We start from the raw sequence: 21,230 nt of genomic DNA, 5'->3' as shown, positions 1-21,230 counted from the left end.
ACACGTACAGCGTCATCAGTGCAGAAAGACAGGGCACAGAAAAGCAGAAGTGAGGAGAGGAGAGGAAGGGTGGAGGAAGCAGGGGAGGACCACATCCTTAGAGGAACAGTGAATTCTCCAAGTGCAAACCAGTTTGCAAGAGGAAGTTTGAAGCAGAGAATGTAATGGTCTTTATGTAAAATGTGTAATGTAGTCATAAGTTTTGGCCACTTACCTGGTCCACTCAAAGTCCTGTGCACTGAAGATGTTCTTAGCTAGCAAATCCGCCAGGATGTCTCTGCAGTGGACATAGATGATTATTGTCGCCGCCAGCATGGTTTTTGTGCGAGGGTTGCTGGTATTCAGCGTGACCAGCACTGCAATATTTCCCAGATGGTGCAGCACACGGGTATGGACCGCCTCTAGTTTTTCTCTTGGATTATAACTTATAAAACTTTTCAAACAGTCATTATAAAACATAATCTGGCTCTGAAAAAAAAAAGGGAGGGAAGTACACGTTAATAGAAGCATATAATTTTATTTTAATTAGCATTTGTCTCCATGAAGTAAATGTTATAGGAGTAGAGGGTGGCCAGTGTGGGGAGGAAAGCACTCGTTCATTTGAAAGCTGAAGGCTGCATTTTGATTGGTGTTTATGACTTACTGATACTTTCTAAATCTTAGGTTTTTAAAATCTGTTTTATTTTTGATGGCTTCATGTATGTACATGATGAGTTACAGACATTTCACTTCCCAGCATCCACTCCTCTCCTTCTGAAGCCCCTCTTCTTCCTTGTGTGCTTGGGTGTCCCAGTGGATTTAATTAGGGAGAAATGGTGGAGCGCTCAGCCCGAAGAGGGTCATCTCTATCAACCCCTCCTAGAGTTGGGGAACATCAAGGAAGGAGTGCGGATGGGGCAAGAACCAGAGGACAGGGAGGCGTTGCTGCAAATACAATGTCCTCTGAACATGACATGGCCCTGGTGCCCGTGAACTCACAGCACTGCAGCGGCTAAGCTTATCTGCATAAGACCACGCCCAAGACCACGCCCCCAAGACTGCTCATAAATATTTCATCATGGGAGGGGAAAGACTACTGAGGGCCCATCCCCCCCCCCATCCGCCTCTAGGGAAGGAGTCCTCACAGTTAATGGTGGTTACAGGAAAGGGTGCCCCTTTCTTTAGCTGTATAGCCATTCATACATTGTCCATGCTCCAGGAAATAAGTCTTACATTCTTAACGCATGATCATTAAATTAAAACCTGAGCACATTCACAATGGTAGAAAAACCCCAAATTAAATTAGTGTTGTCTTCTCCACGAGACTCTAGTATGGTACTCCTAGCACAAAATGGTTGTATTTGTAGTTTAAAAATATGTAACTTCTATGATCTGATTCCTCTGTCAGAGTCACTCTTCCCAGGTATATGAGAGCTGAGCAGAGCAGCTAGGTTAAAATCAGGCTGACCGTGGACATTAACAGAAGGAAATCAACAGGAAAGCCTCCAAGTTTGTAAATCAGCCCCTTGTCTAGCTGGTATCTTCTGGAAGAAGACTGTGTTTGGATAAGGAGACATCACGAATTTACTTTGAGCTGTGCTGAATTTGAAGCACTTATTTAAAAAAAAACATATAAATATAGCTGTACAGGTATATAAATGTTTTAAATTCATGGCCTCTTTTTTTCCCCATTATTGTTAATACTTATATATATGTGTGTGTGTGTGTGTGTGTATACATATTATATGTACACACATTAGGTATATATACATACACATTAGGAATATATACACATTGAGAATATATATGTGTGTATATATATATATATACATATATATTTATACATATGCATAAACAAAATCTGTTCAATCTCTATACTATTACTTGTGTATTTTCAGGGCTGACCATTTGAACAGCCAATTGCTGTGCTCTTCCTTGGGGAACAGTATTTGGCAGCCAACTCTAATGACATGTGGCAGGCTCACAATCAACAGATTATGAGTGGCTAGAGACTGAGGCTTGGGAAGCCTGTAGGCAGAATGACGACACAGTCAGGAGTGCCATTGCACATGCATGAGATGACGGTGCCCTCAAGTGAGGTCTGTGTTGAAGGAGGGAATTCTGTGGACCATACTTTTTAAAAAAAGTTCTACTGATACACTTTGGTTGAAATATGGTCCAGGAATATCGTTGTGTGAGGGGAATTCCAAGTGCTTGTGAGAACACGTCAAGAAAACGGGACAAGAATCTCATGACCTCAGCTTCTTCCAAAACAGTCTCAATCGTCCTTGGAATGTGTTCTCAGGCTCCGCCCAGATGTAGTGGACAGAAGGAGCTGGGAGAGACTGTAGTCCACCTCATTCATTGGCTCCATTTCCCAAGGACCCACCAACTTTAGAATGGTGACACATTTATTGATAGAGATGAGGGAGGGTTCAACAATTTCTTTGTCAGTTGTTCTAAGAAAAACTTTGTATTGCACTTTTCTAAATCTCCTCCTCTTGTTTATGTGCATACCCCACGTGCCTGGCAGTGCATATGCGCACCATATGTATGCAGGAGCCATCATGAGAGGCGTCTTATGGAACTGCAGTCACAGAAGGCAGTCAGCTACTGTGGGTGCGGGGAGCTGAACCTGGGTTCTCTGCAAGGCAGGGAGCGCTTTCAACTCCTGAGCCCTCGCTGGCTGCAGCCTTCCTTTCTTTTAACCTCAAGAAAAGCAATCACATCCACTCTAACAAGTGTGCAGAACAATAGAATGAAAGTCTATTCATGTCCTAAACCTAGCACCTGTAAAGACGGCGGGCAAGAGAGACAGGAAGTTAAGAAACTTGAGATGGAGGGATTCCAGCTCTGAAGACAGAAGAGCCAGCGAGCTGAGCCAGGCTGGTGACCTTCTCTCCAGGAACTGCTGGAGGCCAGAAGTTAGATTTTAACCTCTAAGAGCCTCCATAGACTCCTGCTGATGCCTTGGTATCAGCAGGGAGCCTAACACTTGTGACTTTAAGATAACAAATTTAATAGTTTTAAGCCACCAAGTCTGGAATAACTTTTAACCGGGCAACAATAAAAAAAAGTGTTATAATGTAATGTGATCGATAACCTTTAAGAAAATAATTTATGGATCATCTTAATTTCCTATTATAATCTGAAGATTTTTTGTTTTTCGAGACAGGGTTTCTCTGTGTAGCCCTGGCTGTTCTGGAACTTACTCTGTAGACCAGGCTGGCCTCAAACTCAGAAATCAGCCTGCCTCTGCCTCCCAAGTGCTGGGCTTACAGGCGTGCACCACCACCGTCCAGCCTGAAGATTTCTTAAACTCTAAAAAGTTGAAGGAATTCTAGAAAGAATACCAGCAATCTTCTGTAAAAATTTTACTGTATTTATGATATCACGTGTGTATCTATAAATATATCCATCTTTTAAAAATATATTTCAAAATAACCAGGATGTATTAGTACCCTTCAAAGAACTCATTTTCCATATTCTTTCTTTCTTAGCACTGCAATTACACAATAAATCTTCTCTTCGTGAGTCAAGGTGACATGAACTCACCACAGTGAGGACCACTTGCCCTGGATGTGACATGACCCAGTCGGAAAAAGTATGGTACTTCCAGTCTTCGATACCTTGAGTTATAAATCTATAAGCCAAAAATACATTTACATTACCCATGCAGGCTCGGTGATGATGCCGTTTAATGATGAAGCCTTAACACCATTGGTGTTTTCATCTGAACACGTGTTTATAAATAATACATATTCTTTAAGCTGGTCTTTTCCTGTCAGTAGACCCTCCTCCCGGGTTAGCAGAAATATATATAAGCTTAAGAGGAGACATGCATTAGCTTTGGACTACAATATTATCAAGGGGGTAAGAAGCTGAAAATGCTATGCTCACAAATAATTTTTACAGCCGGTGTCTTTCTGGCTCGCCTCTCTCCCCAGGGCAGGAGCCGAGCTCCGCAAGGGAAAGCCAATGCATTCACAATGATGTCATGCGAATGCTAACAATCGGCTGTGCTCTAGAAACCTTGGGCTGGTTCTCAGAAAATTAGTAAACATGAAAACTTAAAGTAGCTTTTCCATAAAGAGAAAGGAAAAAGAACTTGGGAGGGAGGGAGGTGGAGGAGAGCTGAGAGAGGCAGGGAGGGAAGAACAGGATCAAGACATATTGTGTTAAAGAAGCTTGCAATAAAAAATTAAAGATGTGACATAACCGTTCTTGTCCAATCCGCTTTAAAAGCGTATGCTCTAGGCTACTTTCTTCCCTGCACTCGGATGGCGATGACAGAGCACTGTACAGAAAGGAGGCTCCTGAAAACACTAAGGGAGGGCCGCCAGCGAGGGCCGTCAGCGAGGGCCGCCAGCCTGCCAGCAGTCGCCTACTGTGTACAGGGCCCAGTCTGTCTTCAGGGCAGACGCCTCTCACCTCCAGGTCTAAACTGAGTCAACAGCCTCAACGCATAAATGTGCCACAGAAAGACAGAGGAGTGAGCCTGAGGCCTTCTGCAAGCAGGCTGGCGTTGGCTTGAGTTCAGGTATTGCCTGGCATTGGTGCCCACGAGCGCCCACGCACACCTGAACAGAGCAGTCTTCATGGGGTAACTGTGCTTCAGAAACAGTCAGTCTCTCCATCACCCATACATCATGCTCTATGAAAATCCACTCTGTGTGTTTCTCTCAATATTTCACTTATATTGGTAGCTATGCAAGTTTTACATACTTACACACACATGCGCGTACACTATACATGTATATATACTTTTCAGGATTTAAACACCGTACTTACTTTTTCAGCACATCGAACATGCTTTTTTCTACATTTACCATCCATTGTTCCACAGCAGCTCTTACACGGATTTTCCTATAATTTGTTAAAAAGTTATAAAATTACTATAATATTTTAGATATTTAATATTTCATTTATTTGAGAAACTTGTAAATTAAGCTTTCCATATATATATATATTACTTATGGGGCTAAGAATTACAATACTGGGCCTTCTGGTTTTTATTGATTTTTTGCTTGGAAAACCATGCAGACAAATACATAACTTTAGGGAATTCTGTCAAAAATCAGCATAAAATTTCTACATAGAAATGAATGCATGAGAGATGAATTGTATTATAAGGTATTTTGTATTTTGGGTTTTTTTTTTCTCATGATTATTTTACATACCTAATTTGGGCTGGGACTTTGTTGGGTAAGGAGGCCTGGGCACAGTGTTGTTTTTCTCAATAACTAAAGCTTGTGTGAGGGACCCTTCTGAGGCCACTAAACAGGGTCAGTGTGACAGAAGGCCTGGGCTTGCTGCATTCGCCTAGGAACCCACCACAGTGAAACCCAGGTCAGAACAACGCCAATGTCTTCCAGAGAGCAGACATGACGCCCACTCTATCTGAGACATCAGCCTCACAGGGAACAAAGGTTGGTGAGGAGCTTCCTTTTGTTTCAACTTTTACATTAAAGTGGAAGTGAGCCGAGAGCCCCCCCCCAACCCCATACGCTTCCCCTGCCCCTTCCTCCCCCCCCCCCCCCCCGTGGTGTGGCAGGGAGTGGGAGAAGCTATGTTCACATGAGAACATTATCTTTGAAGAAACAGGTCGCTTTGCCAATTTGTACGGAACATGGAATGTTGAGATTTGAAAGCAGGGAGGTTGGGACAGAGGCCCTGCAGCCTAAGCGTTGGGTCGCCGCGTGGTCCTCATACTTGGGCATCACCAGGCCTTCCCCTTCGGCAGAGATAAGCATCTTCACGGAGGGAGGGCCGACGCCCTGTTTCCACAGTAGCACGTGTCTTACGTTTTCAAAACATTTCACAAGATGAGGCTGCAAAGCAGAACACACGCGTTAGTCACACAGTATGCCCTGACAGAGTGCGGAGATAACGCCGCCCGGGAGAGGACAATGCTGTTACCTGCACGGATTCGGGATTTTTGCTGTTAGCTAGAATATCAAGAAGTTCATCATTGCTGAGGAAGTAAAATCTCGGGAAACTCATTCTTTTAACTTCAAGGTATTCCTATCCAAAGCCAAAAGAAAGACAGCTAAAAACATGTGTTCAACCATCTTAGGAATCACAGAATTAAAGGTACAGTGTGCCCACTAGTTCCGGCCAAAGTTTTAAGCCATGCTCCGTGAAAGGTAAAATACTTTCTAGTAAGGAAAAAGTGAAATAAAGGGAAATGAGCACAGAAGTGACTTCACAGCAAAGGAACGACCAGGCCAGAGCTCTGCTGCGCCACATGTGTGCCACACGAACACCACACATGTGTGCCACACATGCACCAGCACCCGGCAGGGCACGGAGATCACCGGGACTCCGGAACCCTGGCAGGGAACAGGGATCGCCCACCGGGACTCCCTCCCACGCTTGCCGCTTTTTTCCCTTATCTGTTCCCTGCATGAGAAGGCACCCCCACAGAGAACACGTCATTCCATACTATCTCAAATTCTCCTCCACCCGGTTCACCACATCTCTTATCCCTGTCCACAGCTCACCTTTTCAGTCTCATCTTTTGTTACAGTGACAGGCAGGGCTGCCATCACAGGCTGGCCTAAGACGTCCCTTTCTTCACCCTCCCCCATCCTTTTTCAGTCTCTCTTAGAGAAGTCCTCTGCTCCCAGTGGCATCTCTCTCACTCTAAGGACACAGGACACCCTCTCCGGCTATCTCCTCGCTGTTGCCCACCTACCCTGCCGTCATAGAAGTTCGGAAAAGACCATTTATAAACCCCAAGGTTTCCTCTCTCGCTGCCATTTGGTCCCAAACCGACTCTTTTGGGAGCAGGTCGGTCTTTATGGGGTACTTCCCAAGCCCAAGTCTGACTTCGGTGATTTCACTTTTGCTCCGTCCCTAAGTGACCTTGTATTTTCCTTTACTCTGTATCCTGCGCTCCTTAATCTTGAAACCTCCGAAGTCCCAGCTTGCCTTTCTTTACCCATGATGCTTCTGGGCTGTTTGATACACAGTCACTTGCTCTCTAGCTGAAACAATTCTCCACCATGACCCGCACACAGAAGCCACACTTGTCTGTAGAAAAGACCCTTCTGTGAGCCTGAGACCTTGGGGAGCTGTGAGCCTTTCATCTTTCTGGGAGACTGTGGCAGCTGACATGCAAGGCGGGAGCAGTGAGCTGTTTACTCTGTAAAGGCGGGGGTGGGGTGGGGGGTGTCCCCCCACAGAGTCACATCCTGAACAGGATGGGGAGAGATTTCATCACTTCCTAGACAGATCCTAATTTAAGACTTATAGATCATTTCTAGAATTTTCTATTTAATATCTTTAAGTCAGAATTGACCATGAGTGATGGAAAACCCAAGAGGGAAAATCATGGACAAGGGATGCCTTTCTGGCCAACTCACAAATCTCCTGGCATCTACTCCAGCTGCACTTACCAGCTTAATAATGGTAGGGCGAATAACACCATTGCCCTTCGCTAAGTATTAAGTTCTCCCTCTGTGCCAGCTCTGGCGCTTCAACTGCACCACCTCGTTCAGCATAATGCTTGCTTAAACTGAAGGGAAATGTGGGTATATGTAAAGGCTCCGTCTTTTGCTTGAGGGTTATTTGATTAATCTGCCCATTTTTCTTTTCTTTTGATAGCACTTCCATTAAGCCAAAAAAAAAAAAAAAAAAAAAGGCCTCAAGAGTTAGAACAGCTGCCGACTGGGACAGCAGAGAGGGAAGTTTCTGTAGTTATCAGAGTACTGCTGCCCTTGGATGCCATAGTTTACCTCAAGACTTTTCTTTATGCTTTCAAGATGGCCATTGCAACTTTTCAGAATGCCAAGGATTCCTGTGGTGATGGTTATATGTAGGGCATTTAGTTTGTTCAGTACCCGTGACATTATTTCTTTCCATGTGAGAAGCACCTGGGAGAAAAGTTTTGTTTCTGCTGCCAGCTGTCTTTAAAAATAAAATGAAATGTGAATAACTGTTATAATTAATATCTATAATATTGTTGATACTTGACTTGATTGGGCATTTATTTGTATTTTGTATAAGCAGCATATATTCCAAGAAAAAAATACCAGGATAGATTAAACATACAATTATCATTTATTAAAATTTAACTTAACAGAAAGTAGATATATAAAGATTCTATATAAATTAAATAAAAGTTGTCTGTGCCTTAGAGAATCTACAGTCTGGATCTTGAACACCTCCAGAAAGCCAGTGTGTCCCTGGCCCCTGAGACGAAGGGAAGAGGTAGACATTTAGGAGATGGGCCTACTAGGATGGACTTAAACCACTGGGGCATGACCTGCAGTAGATATGGAAACTCCAGCCCCTCCCTAACATCTCTGTTCCTAGACGTAGTGGCCTGAGGAAAAAGGCCCCTGTCACCTGCTCCTGCTGACATATATGACCCTGCCACATGTCCAAAGCAACCAGTCAAGCAAAGGTGAGTTGGAGCTTTCCAAGCTGCAGCCAAAACACACTTCTCTTATGTGCACACTGATTATATCGGGAATTGTGTCACAGTTGAAAGCTAACACATAATGGGAGCTGCAGTGGAAGCCTGGGAAAACTGGGGAAGCCCTGGCATCGGCACATCTCATCACTGTGATGAGAAGGCAGAGGAGACGCGCAGCCTAAAAGCAGGACTATATATCCCAGGGTATATAGCAAAATCCAAGCTCTGTAGATGGTAACCCAATCTTAGATGCTAAAGAAATGAAGCCAAATGCCACCCACCTTATAGAAGTTTTCCTTTATGGAATAATCATCATTTTACCCATTGGCTAAAAGAATCAAAACCCATCCATGGCACAAACCACTAACATCTGAGTCTATTCCCGCTGCTGTTGAGTTGAATGAGGGTATATTTTCCAGAGATGTATTGTCTTTTATTCTCTCTGCTCACTTGGACTTCCCATCCAGTTAGCCCCAACCTGATTCAAGTTCTCCTTGGCTTGGAAATTGAGGCAGAGAAGTCACAGGCAAAGTCCTCCATTCGGCTACGATCACCTCGCATCCTCTTTGCCTCTTGGCTGCCCTCGGGAACGGTCGATATCTATGGAATACACCTCTGAGGCTTTCCCCTCGGCAGGAACTTACTGCACCACTCCCTGGCTCTCTCTCCAGCTCATCTCACAGAACCAATTTTCAATCTCCAATTATAAGTGGTATGCTTCAGGGGCTTTTTTTTGGGGGGGGGGTGCTGCTAACTGATATATGGATTGAAGATCCTTGTAGAAAGCCCCAGTTTGGAAACATCTGTCACTACTGTCTAACTTGGTATTTTTGTCTTCAGAATTGCTATCTCTGTACTTCAAGGCTGGATATGCTAAACTCTCCAGAGAACCTTCTGTCATTATCCTACTCTTTATTTTGGGTGATGGTGTTAATTGTTTCTGTAACTCAGCAGAGAGCATGGAAGATTCTTGAACCCCCCATGCCCAGGGACCCTTCCCGTTTCTCTGGAAGGCTCTAATGCTGCCCTTCAAGGATTCGTGACTCTCACTGATTCTTTTTGGAACTATGCTCTTTGATGAATCTCTGATTCTCTTCCATTGGTATTGGGCCTCGTCCTTCATTTGTTATGGGTTTATTACTGATTCCATTCTTTCTTTTCTTATAGATACTGTTAAGACACCTCAACGTCTCCTAACTAAAGATTCCTTTCCTGTGTTAGAAAATTTGGCAAATGAACAATCATCTGGTTTCTTTATTGATAAAAGACATCTTTAATAAGAAGTAATTTTAAAGTCTGAATTTAAAGGTTAAAGCTATGGTAACCATAAAGGGTAGATTCCTTAGGTGTGTGGGTTTACCCTTGAGGGGTTTCAGAGCAACAGAACAGGGCAGTTCCGAGCTGCAATGGTGACTTAACGATGAGTACCAAGCAACCTTACAATAAGAACTATGCATGTGTAACAAAAGTCTTATTCATTATAAAGCTATACTTCCGCTTAAACAGTTCTCACCTGTAACCTCTGATAGTTCACCTTTGTTCCTAAAATGAGGCTCAGAGTAATTAACCTAATGGTCATGGTTTTCTACAACCCAACAGGCATTACAACTGCATATGCCGTCCCTACTCACTCCAGAATGGTGTCTAGGATTTACTATCAGCCTTTACATTCTGCCTCGAGAGCTCATTTGTCTCTGTCTGAGTTCTCTAAACACCGTAAGAAGCTAGAAGCCAATGAACCTGAGTGCTGTGAAATCAAGGGGGAAAACGGGATGCTAAGTCCCTTTATTCTCTCTGGTGCAAAGTGAGCTATTCTCATGTATGAGTGCCACTGAAAAGCATGCTTCTTATTCACATCCAAACCACACTCATCCTCCAGAACTAAAGAGACACATACTATTATGGCTTCAGAACTGTAATGCTCTGATGCATCTCAGGTTTTTCTTTTTAGTTTTATATTAGCAATTAAGGGAATTAAGTTTTCAAGTATAAGATGATTCTTGTAGTGATCTGTGAATTAGAAAATCATCACGATGGCCTAATGGAGCCATTCCTGCGGGTGCTCTGGCCACTTTCCTATTGCTGGGACAAAATGTGTGACTAAAGCCACTTAGGGAAGGAAGGATTTACTTTGGCCTACAGTTTGTGTGTGTATGTGTGGGCATGTGTTGGTATGTTGTATTTTCCACCAGGATGGGAAGACCTGGCAGCTGGATCAGGATGCCAGATGCTCACATCGTAGCCACAGTCAGGAAGCCAAGAACAAACAGGATGCTCCACAGGCTGTGAAACCTCAGTGCTCGCACTCAACGATCCATTTCCTTCTGCAAAGCTCCATATCCCCTAAAGGTTCCCCAGTCTTCCTACATAACACAAATGGCTTAAGATCAAATATTCAAACACATGACCTATAGGGGATGTTTCACATTCAAACGTCAATGATGTTTGAATTCAATGATTCAAACATTCAAATGAATGATGTTCATTCATTCAAGAGAATAATTTCTAGAAGATTAGAGGAGTTAAATTCCCCATGTATTTTTTTTTTACATTGTATATTTTGTCCTTACTTTTGTATTTCTAAAGATTGAAAGACTGGTTCAAGAGAAAGCCAATTTCTTTGACAGGTCATCCATTCGTCAATGGTCTGAGAGAAGAGGGTTAAGTTTTGATTCCATTCATTCACAAGATGCTACAAAAGAGGGAAAAATATACATGTAACAATTAAAATACATGAAATTACTCTATAACAATCACATAGCAGAAATTGAGGTGAGGCAATCAGTAATCATTGACACAAAACTCCTGATAAGGAATCAGATAAATGAGGACCAAAGCCGGCTCTGCTCAGTTTTCAGATGTCCTGTTCATCCAGTTTTCTCCTAGGTTAAATGATAGACAAATCTTTTTGTAAGACTTGTACTTATAGACAAAATTAATGTATGTAACATACATGGATTATAAAATTAGCAGATTAGGCCACTGAACAAGTCCTGTCATGGAGCAGTAACTAGGTGTTTGGTAGACACGCTGTTCCAACCCCTACGTTTAGTCTGTCTGTACATGTATACCCATGCACATAATATCTCTCAGAGTCTGCCCACCTCTGCTTCAGAGGACTGGGATTAAAGGTGTGCACCACTATCCTGCCTAGCAGTCTTTATTTGGAAAATTCCATAGTCTAGATCTTTTTTTTCTAACTATTACATTTTTAAAAATAGTGAGAAACTGGTTAAAATTGATAATAAATACATTGCTTATTTACAAACATATAGATTAGCTCATCCCCACTGATCCCTCAGAAAGACTTACTTTTAACTCATTTATTGGTCTTTTGGCATTTACCAGCATTTTATGTTATTTTGTACTTGCTTCCACATTGTATAAAAGTATAACTGATAAAATGTAATATAAATGACATTAATTGATTGATTGATTGATTGATTGATTGACTGCTTTTAAAGACAGGGTCTTATTATGTAGCCCTTAATGTCCTGGAACAAGCTTTGTTGACATGGCTGGTTTTCAACTCACAGAGATACCACTGCTTCTGCAAGTGCCAGAATTAAAGACCTAATTTACAACTTTCAATTAGTTTTTATTTTAATAAAGGCATTTAGTGCACCATGCATTCTCACAGGCTTTACCTAACTGCAACCAGGTCAAATACATAGCTGTGTTCTTGCTGCCAATTTCTAAAGTAAAAAAAATATATATTTCTTATATCTCATTTTAGGTGAACCTTTTTTCTGTTGAGTATGGTCTTTATTTTATGTTGACACTATAATCCATTCTCTTATTGTAATTCATTGTTTTATTTAAGGTCCATCTAAATGACACTTTTCCTTAAATGTTTACCTATGTACAAATAATATGAATTCGATTTGTTGAGCACATACCTTTCTATGACTCTCTCTAATCTATTCATATAGAGGTACATATCCATATACCAGTTATGTTAATTTTTTATTGAATAGTCTATCAGTACACATCTAAGTTTATTAAGTTTAAAAATTAATTTTAGCCGGGAGGTGGTGGTGCACGCCTGTAATTCCAGCACTCTGGGAGGCAGAGGCAGGTGGATTTCTGAGTTTGAGGCCAGCCTGGTCTACAGAGTGAGTTCCAGGACGGCCCGGGTTACACAGAGAAACTCTGTCTCGAAAAAAACCCAATCCAAAAACCAAAAAAAAAAAAAATTAATTTTATATAAGTTATTAGATGCAGGGCTACCAGCTATGAGTTACATGAAACTGATAAAAGGCATATTTTGTGGGAGTATTTTTTAATCTTATCTACATTTATCTTTGTAAATGCCATTTATCTTTGCCCATCCAAATTAAAATTTGATGTTTCCTCATAAGTAATAAGTACTTCTATAAAATCATTTTTAGTGTCCACACTATTAAATATTCTATCTTCTCTGTAAACACATTAAAGATTCATATAATTGAGAATCAAATAGCAGTTTACAGAAAGCAAAGTTGAACTGACGGACTGAGGAACGTGGAAACACTCCCAGAGCTTTGCCCACAGCAGATACCTTAATTGGCCTGAGATAGGAAGAGCCTTTGATTGTGGCAAGGATAGCCTGCGAGTCTTCCAGCTGGGCTAGCAAGTCGTCAGTGGAGGAGATGATGAGGACGGAGCGGCCCTCCGTGAGATGAGGGACCAGGTGCAGGGGAGAAGTGTTCCAGAACTCGATGATCTTATACAGCATTTTTTCAAGAGCAGCTTCGTTAGTTGCTGAGATTGATATTTCATTTATTTTCTTTTCGTATGAAAACATCTGAAATGAAGAAATTACTCACTATCCAAAGGAGCCCATCTCTTGAAAGGTTCGAGGAACCGAAGATCTGATGCTGGTGACCCTAACTCCCGGGTCCGTGTGGTGACAGAACTCTGTGGGGCCACCCCAGCCACTTCCTGTCGTGCTTCATGCTCAACCCGAGTGTCCTTTTCCTCTGGCCCAGGCAAGGTGAAGAGTTTGTGTGAGCCTCACGTATGTGCAGACAATGCCGTTTCCTTCACCTTCCTTTCCTCTGCACCAATACCTGTGTCTTCGCTACTTTGAAATGAGTTTTTTATTTCTACAATGTGTCTTACAGCATTAGAGTATTGACCCAAGAGAGCAACCTGAAGGACTCAGATTTCTATAGTTTCCTTTGCTTTGCTAGATCTCCCTGGGATTAAGGGTGTTTTGTTCTGCTTTATTTTTTCAATGCATTAGTGAAATAGAGAGGCCTTCCTCCCATTTATACTGACTTCAAGTTCTCTTAAGCTCTTGATAGAAAATTGTTAGATTCACTCACTGGACTGGAAGGGACGCAGACAACATTTCAGTCTCTACCTTTAGAATGAACTGTTTGGGATCACTGTTTTTATCTTTCGTTAGAAAGCTGAATCTGCCACTACTCCTATATACAATCTCTACAGGGCTGAGGAAGAGGTTTAATCTCTGTGTTTTGCTAATGATCACAGTGAGGACTAGGAACCAAAAAATGACTAACACTCACCATCTGTGACGTTACCAAAGACTGGCACCCAGGGCTGGGACTGGCTGGGAGTGCTTGTGAATTCAACAGCACCGAGACAGAAGCTTGCGTCTGAACATCTACTATTCAGCTAACACAGACTAAAAAGCCACAGCACTATCTAAAAGTTCGATGCTAAAGATAACCTTTCTTGCCCAATATACTTGAGATAGCTAATAATAAAATCCAGACACAGACATGTGTAAGACAACACTTGAGCCATGTGAATCCTGTTCCGTCAAGTCTTTATGATCAAGGCTTAACGGACAAAGAGGTGGGTCTTCAGTGACACTGCGGCAGTGTCAGAAGGATGCCACCTCCTTTAACGAATTATCTCTTGCTACCTTGGAGCACGAAGTCTCAAAAGTGCAAATGATCAGCTATGGCAGGACAGTTCTTCTTCTCTTCTAATTTGTGGCATGCTTTTCACACGATAGGTTCCCCAGAGCCTGTACTTCTTAGGCAGAACCTTGCCATATAACTGCATAACATTTTCCATAACCTTACCAACAGATGGATGCGTTCATTAGGGCTAAGACATGCCACAAAATCTTTCAGCATGACTCTCATCTCCAGGTCAAGCCCAAGACATGTAGGCTTTTGTAAACTTACATAGGCTGACCACTCCTCCCGTACTAGAACCTCTCAGGAGTTCACTGGCGTTCAACACAAGGTTGTCTCCTCCCTAGCTCTGCCATTATAACTTAGAGAGAAGTGGGATGCTCTAGTCCTGGGCTGTGGTCCACTGTATCATCTGCAAACCTCATTGTGCTCACTAATTTGGACCCTCTAAAATCCATACCAGACTTCCTTTTTAAACTGCCCATCATATTACTAAGTCAAGGATGGCTCAGAGGTAGTATATTGGGATACCACAGGACACTGTCTCATGAGGCTACCAGCTGACCGCCTGTCATGCCTTAACCTAACTTGTGAGTGAGTAGGTCCAAGTATCCAAGACACCACAATTAAAATACCCGAGGTGTCCTAGATTTTTAGTAAAGGGGTTGAATGAGCTCAGCTGTTATCGCTGACCCTTGTCTCGATGAAGTGCTCTGTGGTGCAGAGATCGCTTAGGAGGCACTGGAGTAAGCCAGAAAATTTAAATAGCATGCAGACTAGGTGACCAGAGGAATGCAAATGTTATTTCACATAAGAAGCTGGAAGAACAGAGCTGCCCATTACTGAGCCAGGAGAGGGCAGGAGAAGAGAAGATTTTGGAGGTGGATAATAAGAGGAATGTTAATGTTTTGAAGAGAGCTTGAGCACAGGTGTAGAAACATGAACAGGAGTATGACCAGATGCATCTGGAGTTCAAGAGGGGGACTGAGGTTAGGTCTAGAGACTTTAAGCAGTCTGGCTTTAAAAACTCTCTCTTCTAAAGCCTGGCAGTGGTGGTGCATTCCTTTAATCCCAGCACTTGAGAGGCAGAGGCAGGCAGATTTCTGAGTTTAAGGCCAGCCTGGTCTATAGAGTGAGTTCCAGGGCAGCCAGGGCTACACAGAGAAACCCTGTCTCAAAAAAAAAAAAAATTAGCAAAAAACCCCTCTCTCTTCTAAAATTCTTTCAAAGTATTTTTCATATTCCTCCTTACAACAGAATTATGGTTATAATATGCTGGCTTTGATGTTATTATATATTACCAAAAATTAAACAAACAGAAGTTCTTATAGGCTAGCAAAGAAAATCGAAACTTTTAAATTATGAAAACTGAAACATTTTATGTAATACAGCTTCTTGTTTGCTTCCTTATCTTCTTGAGACAGGATTTCATATAGACCAGGCTAGCCCCAAGCAGGCTATGTAGTCAAGGATGACCTCACACCTCTGATCCTCCTGCCTGTACCTCCAGAATGCTGAGACCACAGGCATGCACCATAAGCCAGGTTGGTTTGTGCAGTCCTAGGAATAGAACCCAGGGATCCAGAAAGGTAGACCAGTTCTCTACAAACTAAGTTACACCTATAGCTCTATAAAACAAAATTTTGTGAGGAATCAAACTGGGACTAATTTGGCATTTCAAACAAAATGTCATTATTGGTAAGGCTATCCTAATATTGTCATAATACATTTTCACTGTGTATAAAATGAACTATAGGCATTTGAGATTTCTATTCCTATAAAATGTAATTTCTATAAGAACTAACATTTCTATAAGAATGTCACATTTAAAAAAGTGTTATTGTTCTTTACCTACTTCAGTAATGAAGGTAAAAAATGAAAGCTTGCCCCATCTCCCACTGCAGGTGACATCTTATCTCTGACTCTCCACTGGCCCAGGCATGCTGCCCACCTCCCTGCTTTCTACTTTATGTTCATGGGAGGTGTCCTTGCTTATATTTAAACCAGCCTCCTCACGATTCAATGTGTTCTTGTCAACTATTTATATTTACCTTGAGAGCTAGAAGTTTCTCTACCGAGAGGTTTTTATCAAGAAAGCTTGACTTTCCAGTGATGTCGCGTAAAGCCTCCCAGTGCCGTGCCTTGAGACAGGGGTTCCCCAGCGCAGTGATGATCGGCAGCTCTTGTTTGAAGTCTAACACCGACTGCTTGAGCAGTGTGACCATATCGTTCTTAGGTAAGCCTGCAAATACCAGAAAATGTGTAGGCTTATGATATTGTCACATTTTTTTTTTTAACCAAACACTCTGAGAAAGTGAGAACATTTTGCCTCTGGTGGATAGGAAGCTTGGAGAAGCACACATTACCTTTCTCCAGAACAATGATTATATGCAGCCACTTGGAGACACTGCTCTTCACCAAATCGATATCAATGCTCTGCAGAGTACAGTTCCTCCATTTCCAGAAATGTGTCCCCCACTCTTCTTGCGCTTCCCATAATAATTTCCTCAGCATCAAGTCACACTCAATGTCAGAGATCTCTGACAGCACTATCTGAGTGATCTCGTCCACGTTGATAGCATTCATGTGGTAATGGGTTTCATCGTAAAAGTCTTGGTAGTTTGAGTATGTCTTCACTTTTAGGGTCAAGTTTTCAGCTTCTTCTGAGAGAGACTGCACTATCTCCTTGGCTTTTGGTACTGGAGTACTGGCGGACAGCAGGATAGGACTTCTTATCTAAAACCACCAGGGCAGAGGCCAGATTGTTCAGAATACAAACACGTCTTACTGGCAACACCTTTAGTAAAGAGCCCACTTTTTCACATGACAGAGTGAATGAAAAGTGAATATTACCATTTGACTCAAATACTTAGATCTAATTTAGGAAATTGTGTGTGTGTGTGTGTGTGTGTGTGTGTGTGTGTGTACACGTCCACCCTTTTACGGACTGCTTGTTGAGTTGTTGATGAATTTTGCTGCCCTGTTCATCACATCCAGAGATGAAGAAAATGCTAAATTCCTGGTAGAATTACTGAAAAGGACATATGTGATGGTACGTCCCTTTCGACTTCACAAATCATCAAAATTCTATTTGTGAATCTCACGATAACTAAGCTTAGAAAGCCCCCCCCCCCCCAGCAATGTCCCTCCTCCAGTGCGGCCATATCTTAGTAACCAAACAGTGTCACCAACTGGGGACAAAGGTTCAAATGGAGAATATTTCTCATTCAAAGCACCACACAGGGTAAGTATATTTGGATTACATTATTTAGCTATGATTCCATAGAAAATGAATATATAAAAGCACAGTGTTACACAAGACTAAGATAAAAAAAATTAAAAAATATAAAAATAAGACTACAAAAATAGTAAAAAATTTAAAAAGCCCTTACTTTATCTTTTAAGTTACTGACATCCACTCGGAGGCTGGCAATATAGGCTTCCAAGCTGTTCCTGAATTTCGTGAGGCTGGCTTCTCTGCTTGTGGCGACGACCTTCATGGATGTTTTCAGTTGATTGAACTTCATGAAGATGATTTTGTAGATGGCATTCTGCTCTTCTGACATGTCGATCTGGTAGTGCCTCACAACGGAATACAGCTCAGAAATTGTGCAGAAATCTTTTTCTATTTGAGAGATGCTCGAGGAAATTTCATCCAAAAAATTAAAATGCTCCACAAATTCTTCCACTTCTACAGGCTCGGAGTCCAGCTGGCGCAGCGATGAGTCTAAGATCTAAAAGGATTAACACACTAATGGTAAAAACACAATGATGTCACTATTTTGGGAAACCACTTCTTATTTTGGAATTCTGACTTCTACACGTGTAATTTCATACCTTGTATGTGTGATGCTATACAAACTGGACATGATCCTAAGTATTTGTTAACTGTTAGAGGACTGGTATGATCCAGTCCTTCTACCATGATCAGCAAGTGCTTGAGTAGATTTCATATGTAACATACATGTTATAAGCCAGACATGTGATGAGGACCACAAGAGTAAGGCTGGAATGGTCACTCTGACCGTTTATACGCCAGAATCTCCAGTCCGTGGTCCTGTTTTAATGTGTTTGCCAATTAGGTGTTATTTTCTCTACTTTGTAGACAAGGAACCGAGTCTCAAATTAGTCTAAGATCAGGTACATGTTAAGTTACAGAATTACGATTCAATGACCATCAGAGAAACCTCTTCTTGCAATAGATGACAATTAACACCGAGATACACAAGGGGTCATGGTGAAAAGAATGAGGAACTGTGGAATGCCAACCCTACGTGGGACACCCACTATAATCCTTTCCTTCAAAGCTTGGATTTTTAAAGGAGAGGGGTCAGGGTTGGTTGGGCGACTTCAGAGGAATAGTGTTTTCTGGACACAACAGGGCAGGCACACTTAGATCACACAGAGTTTGTAACAGAATGGACAGACCTGTGCAGGGCTAAACCTGAGGACACCTCAGCGTGGAGAGGGGAGACAGGCAGGCAGGAAGTCCCGCCCCCAGCTAGGGAGCTCCTAGCATTTGATAGCTTGTGGAAGAGGCTGAGTCAGTTTTCTTTAATGGTTTTTACCCCTGGTAACTCAGCTACATTCCAGGCTCTATCCCCACGAGTAGCTGGGCAAAGTAGACTAGACTTGACTGATAAGAGGGGGAGAGGGGGGAAGGAGGGAGGGAGGGAGAGAACATAAATTTGTGGAGTAGGGATGCGTAGGGACGTGGGGTAGATATCAGAGGAACTGGGGAAGGAGGTGAAAAGTATCAAATACATTGTATGAAATTCTCAAGGAATTAGTAAAAACATTACTTCCGAGGAACGAATGAATGAATGAATGTAACTTAAAATAAGAGATGGTATGAGGAAGCTCTTAGAAAGATAACTCCATTGTTGCACTGTGTTGCCTAGCTTCCTAGACCCATAACAGGCATGCTGCCTTCTTCTGCGCTGCTGCCTAACAGGATGTGACATCAGAGATGCTTAGGGGAAGAAGGCACCCAGGGAGCTCAAATCAGCCAGTGTTCCCAGTGACTGTTGCCTGTGACCTGGACTATTTGCTGCCCTTGGGGGTTGGAGGTGAGGTGGCACAGAGTCAATGACACAGACTCTGGGAGCAGGTGAGAAACAGCACAGCAAGCTCATCTGAGCACTGCCGCAGGCTCCTTTAAGACCCTCTACCTGCTCCTCATTGGTCCCAAGAAAGCATCTTCTAAACAGCAGTTCTCGACTGGCTGACATTGTCTGCACCACCAACCCTTGGTTTCTCAGGCAGCCCTCAGTTAGGTCCTCCTGTAGATGGTTTCTGAGGCTGTGCAGCCGCTGGCATTTATATAGAGGTGGCCCCACCATTCCTGCTACAAGTGACTACGTGGACACTACTACTGCCCAGCAGAGAAATTAGTTCCAACTTGTGTAGGTAACAGTGCTGCTGTTGTTGCTGCTGCTGCTGTTGTGTGTGGGAATCATCACAACTGAATCTAGCTACATTAAAGCTTGCCCGCAATGTCCTGCCTGTCAACTCCGCTTCCACCCCACTGGAATTTCTCCTTTAGTAATTAACATCTTTCTTGAAAATTATTCCTGGTCCACCCAAGCTCTGCTTGCTACTTTTGATAAGGTTTTATGCTACAGTAGACTCGGTATGTGCAAGCATCATGCTATCCTCTCACAGTAAGTAATACTGCAGAGGCACAGTCGATGGCTAGCTGGTGGCTTTGGGTTTAAGAAGTATTGGCAGTCTGGCCAAATAAAGAAAAAACCCGATAGCTGTTATCATAAACTCCTGTCTTGAGACCTGTCTCGGGTGCTGCGGCAGGAGGCTGGTACAGGCAACAGTGAGTGCACGGGGATCCACATTTGTACTGGAAAGCAGACACTCCATAGCATAGTGAGTCTTACACTCCAACTGGGGGATGGGGAACAGTGGTGTCAGACAGTGATATAAAGACAAAGCAAGAGATGGGCAGTGACATGGGGCGCTGTCTTCCACGTGGTCACAGAAAGTTCTAAAGAAAGTGATATTTAGTAAGAAACGCATGTAAGTGCTGAGGAGGGGCTGAGGGGGGTAAAGTACTCGCCACACAAGTGTGAGGACCAAGGTTTGGATCTCCATAAATGACATAAAACCCAGAGTCTCCCATGGGGTAGAGAAGCAAGGAGAGACCCCAGGGCTCTGGGCCAAGAAACCATGGTCCAGGTGGTTGACTAATTGGAGTGAAGAGCAGCCAAGAGGGAACACAGGAATTAATAAGTGGTAGCAGGGAATTATGGGCAGAGGTAGATTTTAGCAACATGGAGGCTAGGCAGTCGCCCAGCTACTGTGCTGCTTAAGGCGTATTAAAATATCAAGGCCTTGTGTGTGTGTGTGTGTGTGTGTGTGTGTGTGTTTTATTTGGGAACATAAATCATTGAGGTGGGAAGTGACTCCATGCTGGTATTAATTAATAATTAATTCGACAAAAAAGAGGGAAATTTTAAAGACTTACTTCTAACAGATTTCCACTTCTGTCCTCAATGGTACATCGTAACAGGTTGTAGCTCATTTGTATGATGCTATCAACATACGGTAAGCATGCTAATTGATAATCCAGAGTTTTCACACAAAAAATTCCAAGACGCATCTCAACAGCCATGGTCACCATCTGCTTTAGGTAGCTTCTGAATTTATGTATTATACTTTTAAACTCAATGGATGATAAGTTCCCCATGAATGGCAGTTTTGTAGCCATGACTTTGGCCTTTTCTACCATGTAACAGTATTTCAGAAACCTGCAGCTGTAGTCGCTAACCAGGCCCACCGAGTTACCAATAACAGTCAGCAGACTCACAATCTGGGGATGAGAACGTCACAATGGTTAGCACGCTCCACCTGGAAATGGAAGCCTTACTCAAAGCTTTTATCAGAGGAGTGGGACTGCATGGTTGGGCAAGCGGATGGTTTCTGGTAAATGACGGTCTTTGCAC

At 42.7% G+C, this 21,230-nt stretch overlaps 1 protein-coding gene across 1 annotated transcript in view; it reads right to left on the bottom strand.

The window, feature by feature from the left end:
* The window catches only part of Dnah14 (dynein axonemal heavy chain 14), a 208,245-nt gene that overhangs the window by 153,506 nt on the left and 33,509 nt on the right, over positions 1-21,230 (bottom strand). Inside the window, exons 16-27 of the mRNA XM_052201306.1 lie at positions 20,753-21,097; positions 17,667-18,008; positions 16,641-17,010; positions 16,326-16,516; positions 12,942-13,187; positions 10,972-11,093; positions 7,719-7,890; positions 5,899-6,003; positions 5,692-5,810; positions 4,771-4,845; positions 3,535-3,622; positions 215-468 (exon numbers count right to left, since the gene is read on the bottom strand). Of these exons, the coding sequence (XP_052057266.1) occupies positions 215-468; positions 3,535-3,622; positions 4,771-4,845; positions 5,692-5,810; positions 5,899-6,003; positions 7,719-7,890; positions 10,972-11,093; positions 12,942-13,187; positions 16,326-16,516; positions 16,641-17,010; positions 17,667-18,008; positions 20,753-21,097 (2,429 nt within the window). The remainder of the gene's footprint in view (positions 1-214; positions 469-3,534; positions 3,623-4,770; positions 4,846-5,691; positions 5,811-5,898; positions 6,004-7,718; positions 7,891-10,971; positions 11,094-12,941; positions 13,188-16,325; positions 16,517-16,640; positions 17,011-17,666; positions 18,009-20,752; positions 21,098-21,230) is intronic.

Source organism: Apodemus sylvaticus, chromosome 12 (assembly GCF_947179515.1).
Source record: "Apodemus sylvaticus chromosome 12, mApoSyl1.1, whole genome shotgun sequence".
Lineage (NCBI taxonomy): Eukaryota > Metazoa > Chordata > Mammalia > Rodentia > Muridae > Apodemus > Apodemus sylvaticus.
This window is presented reverse-complemented; position numbering and strand designations above follow the sequence as displayed.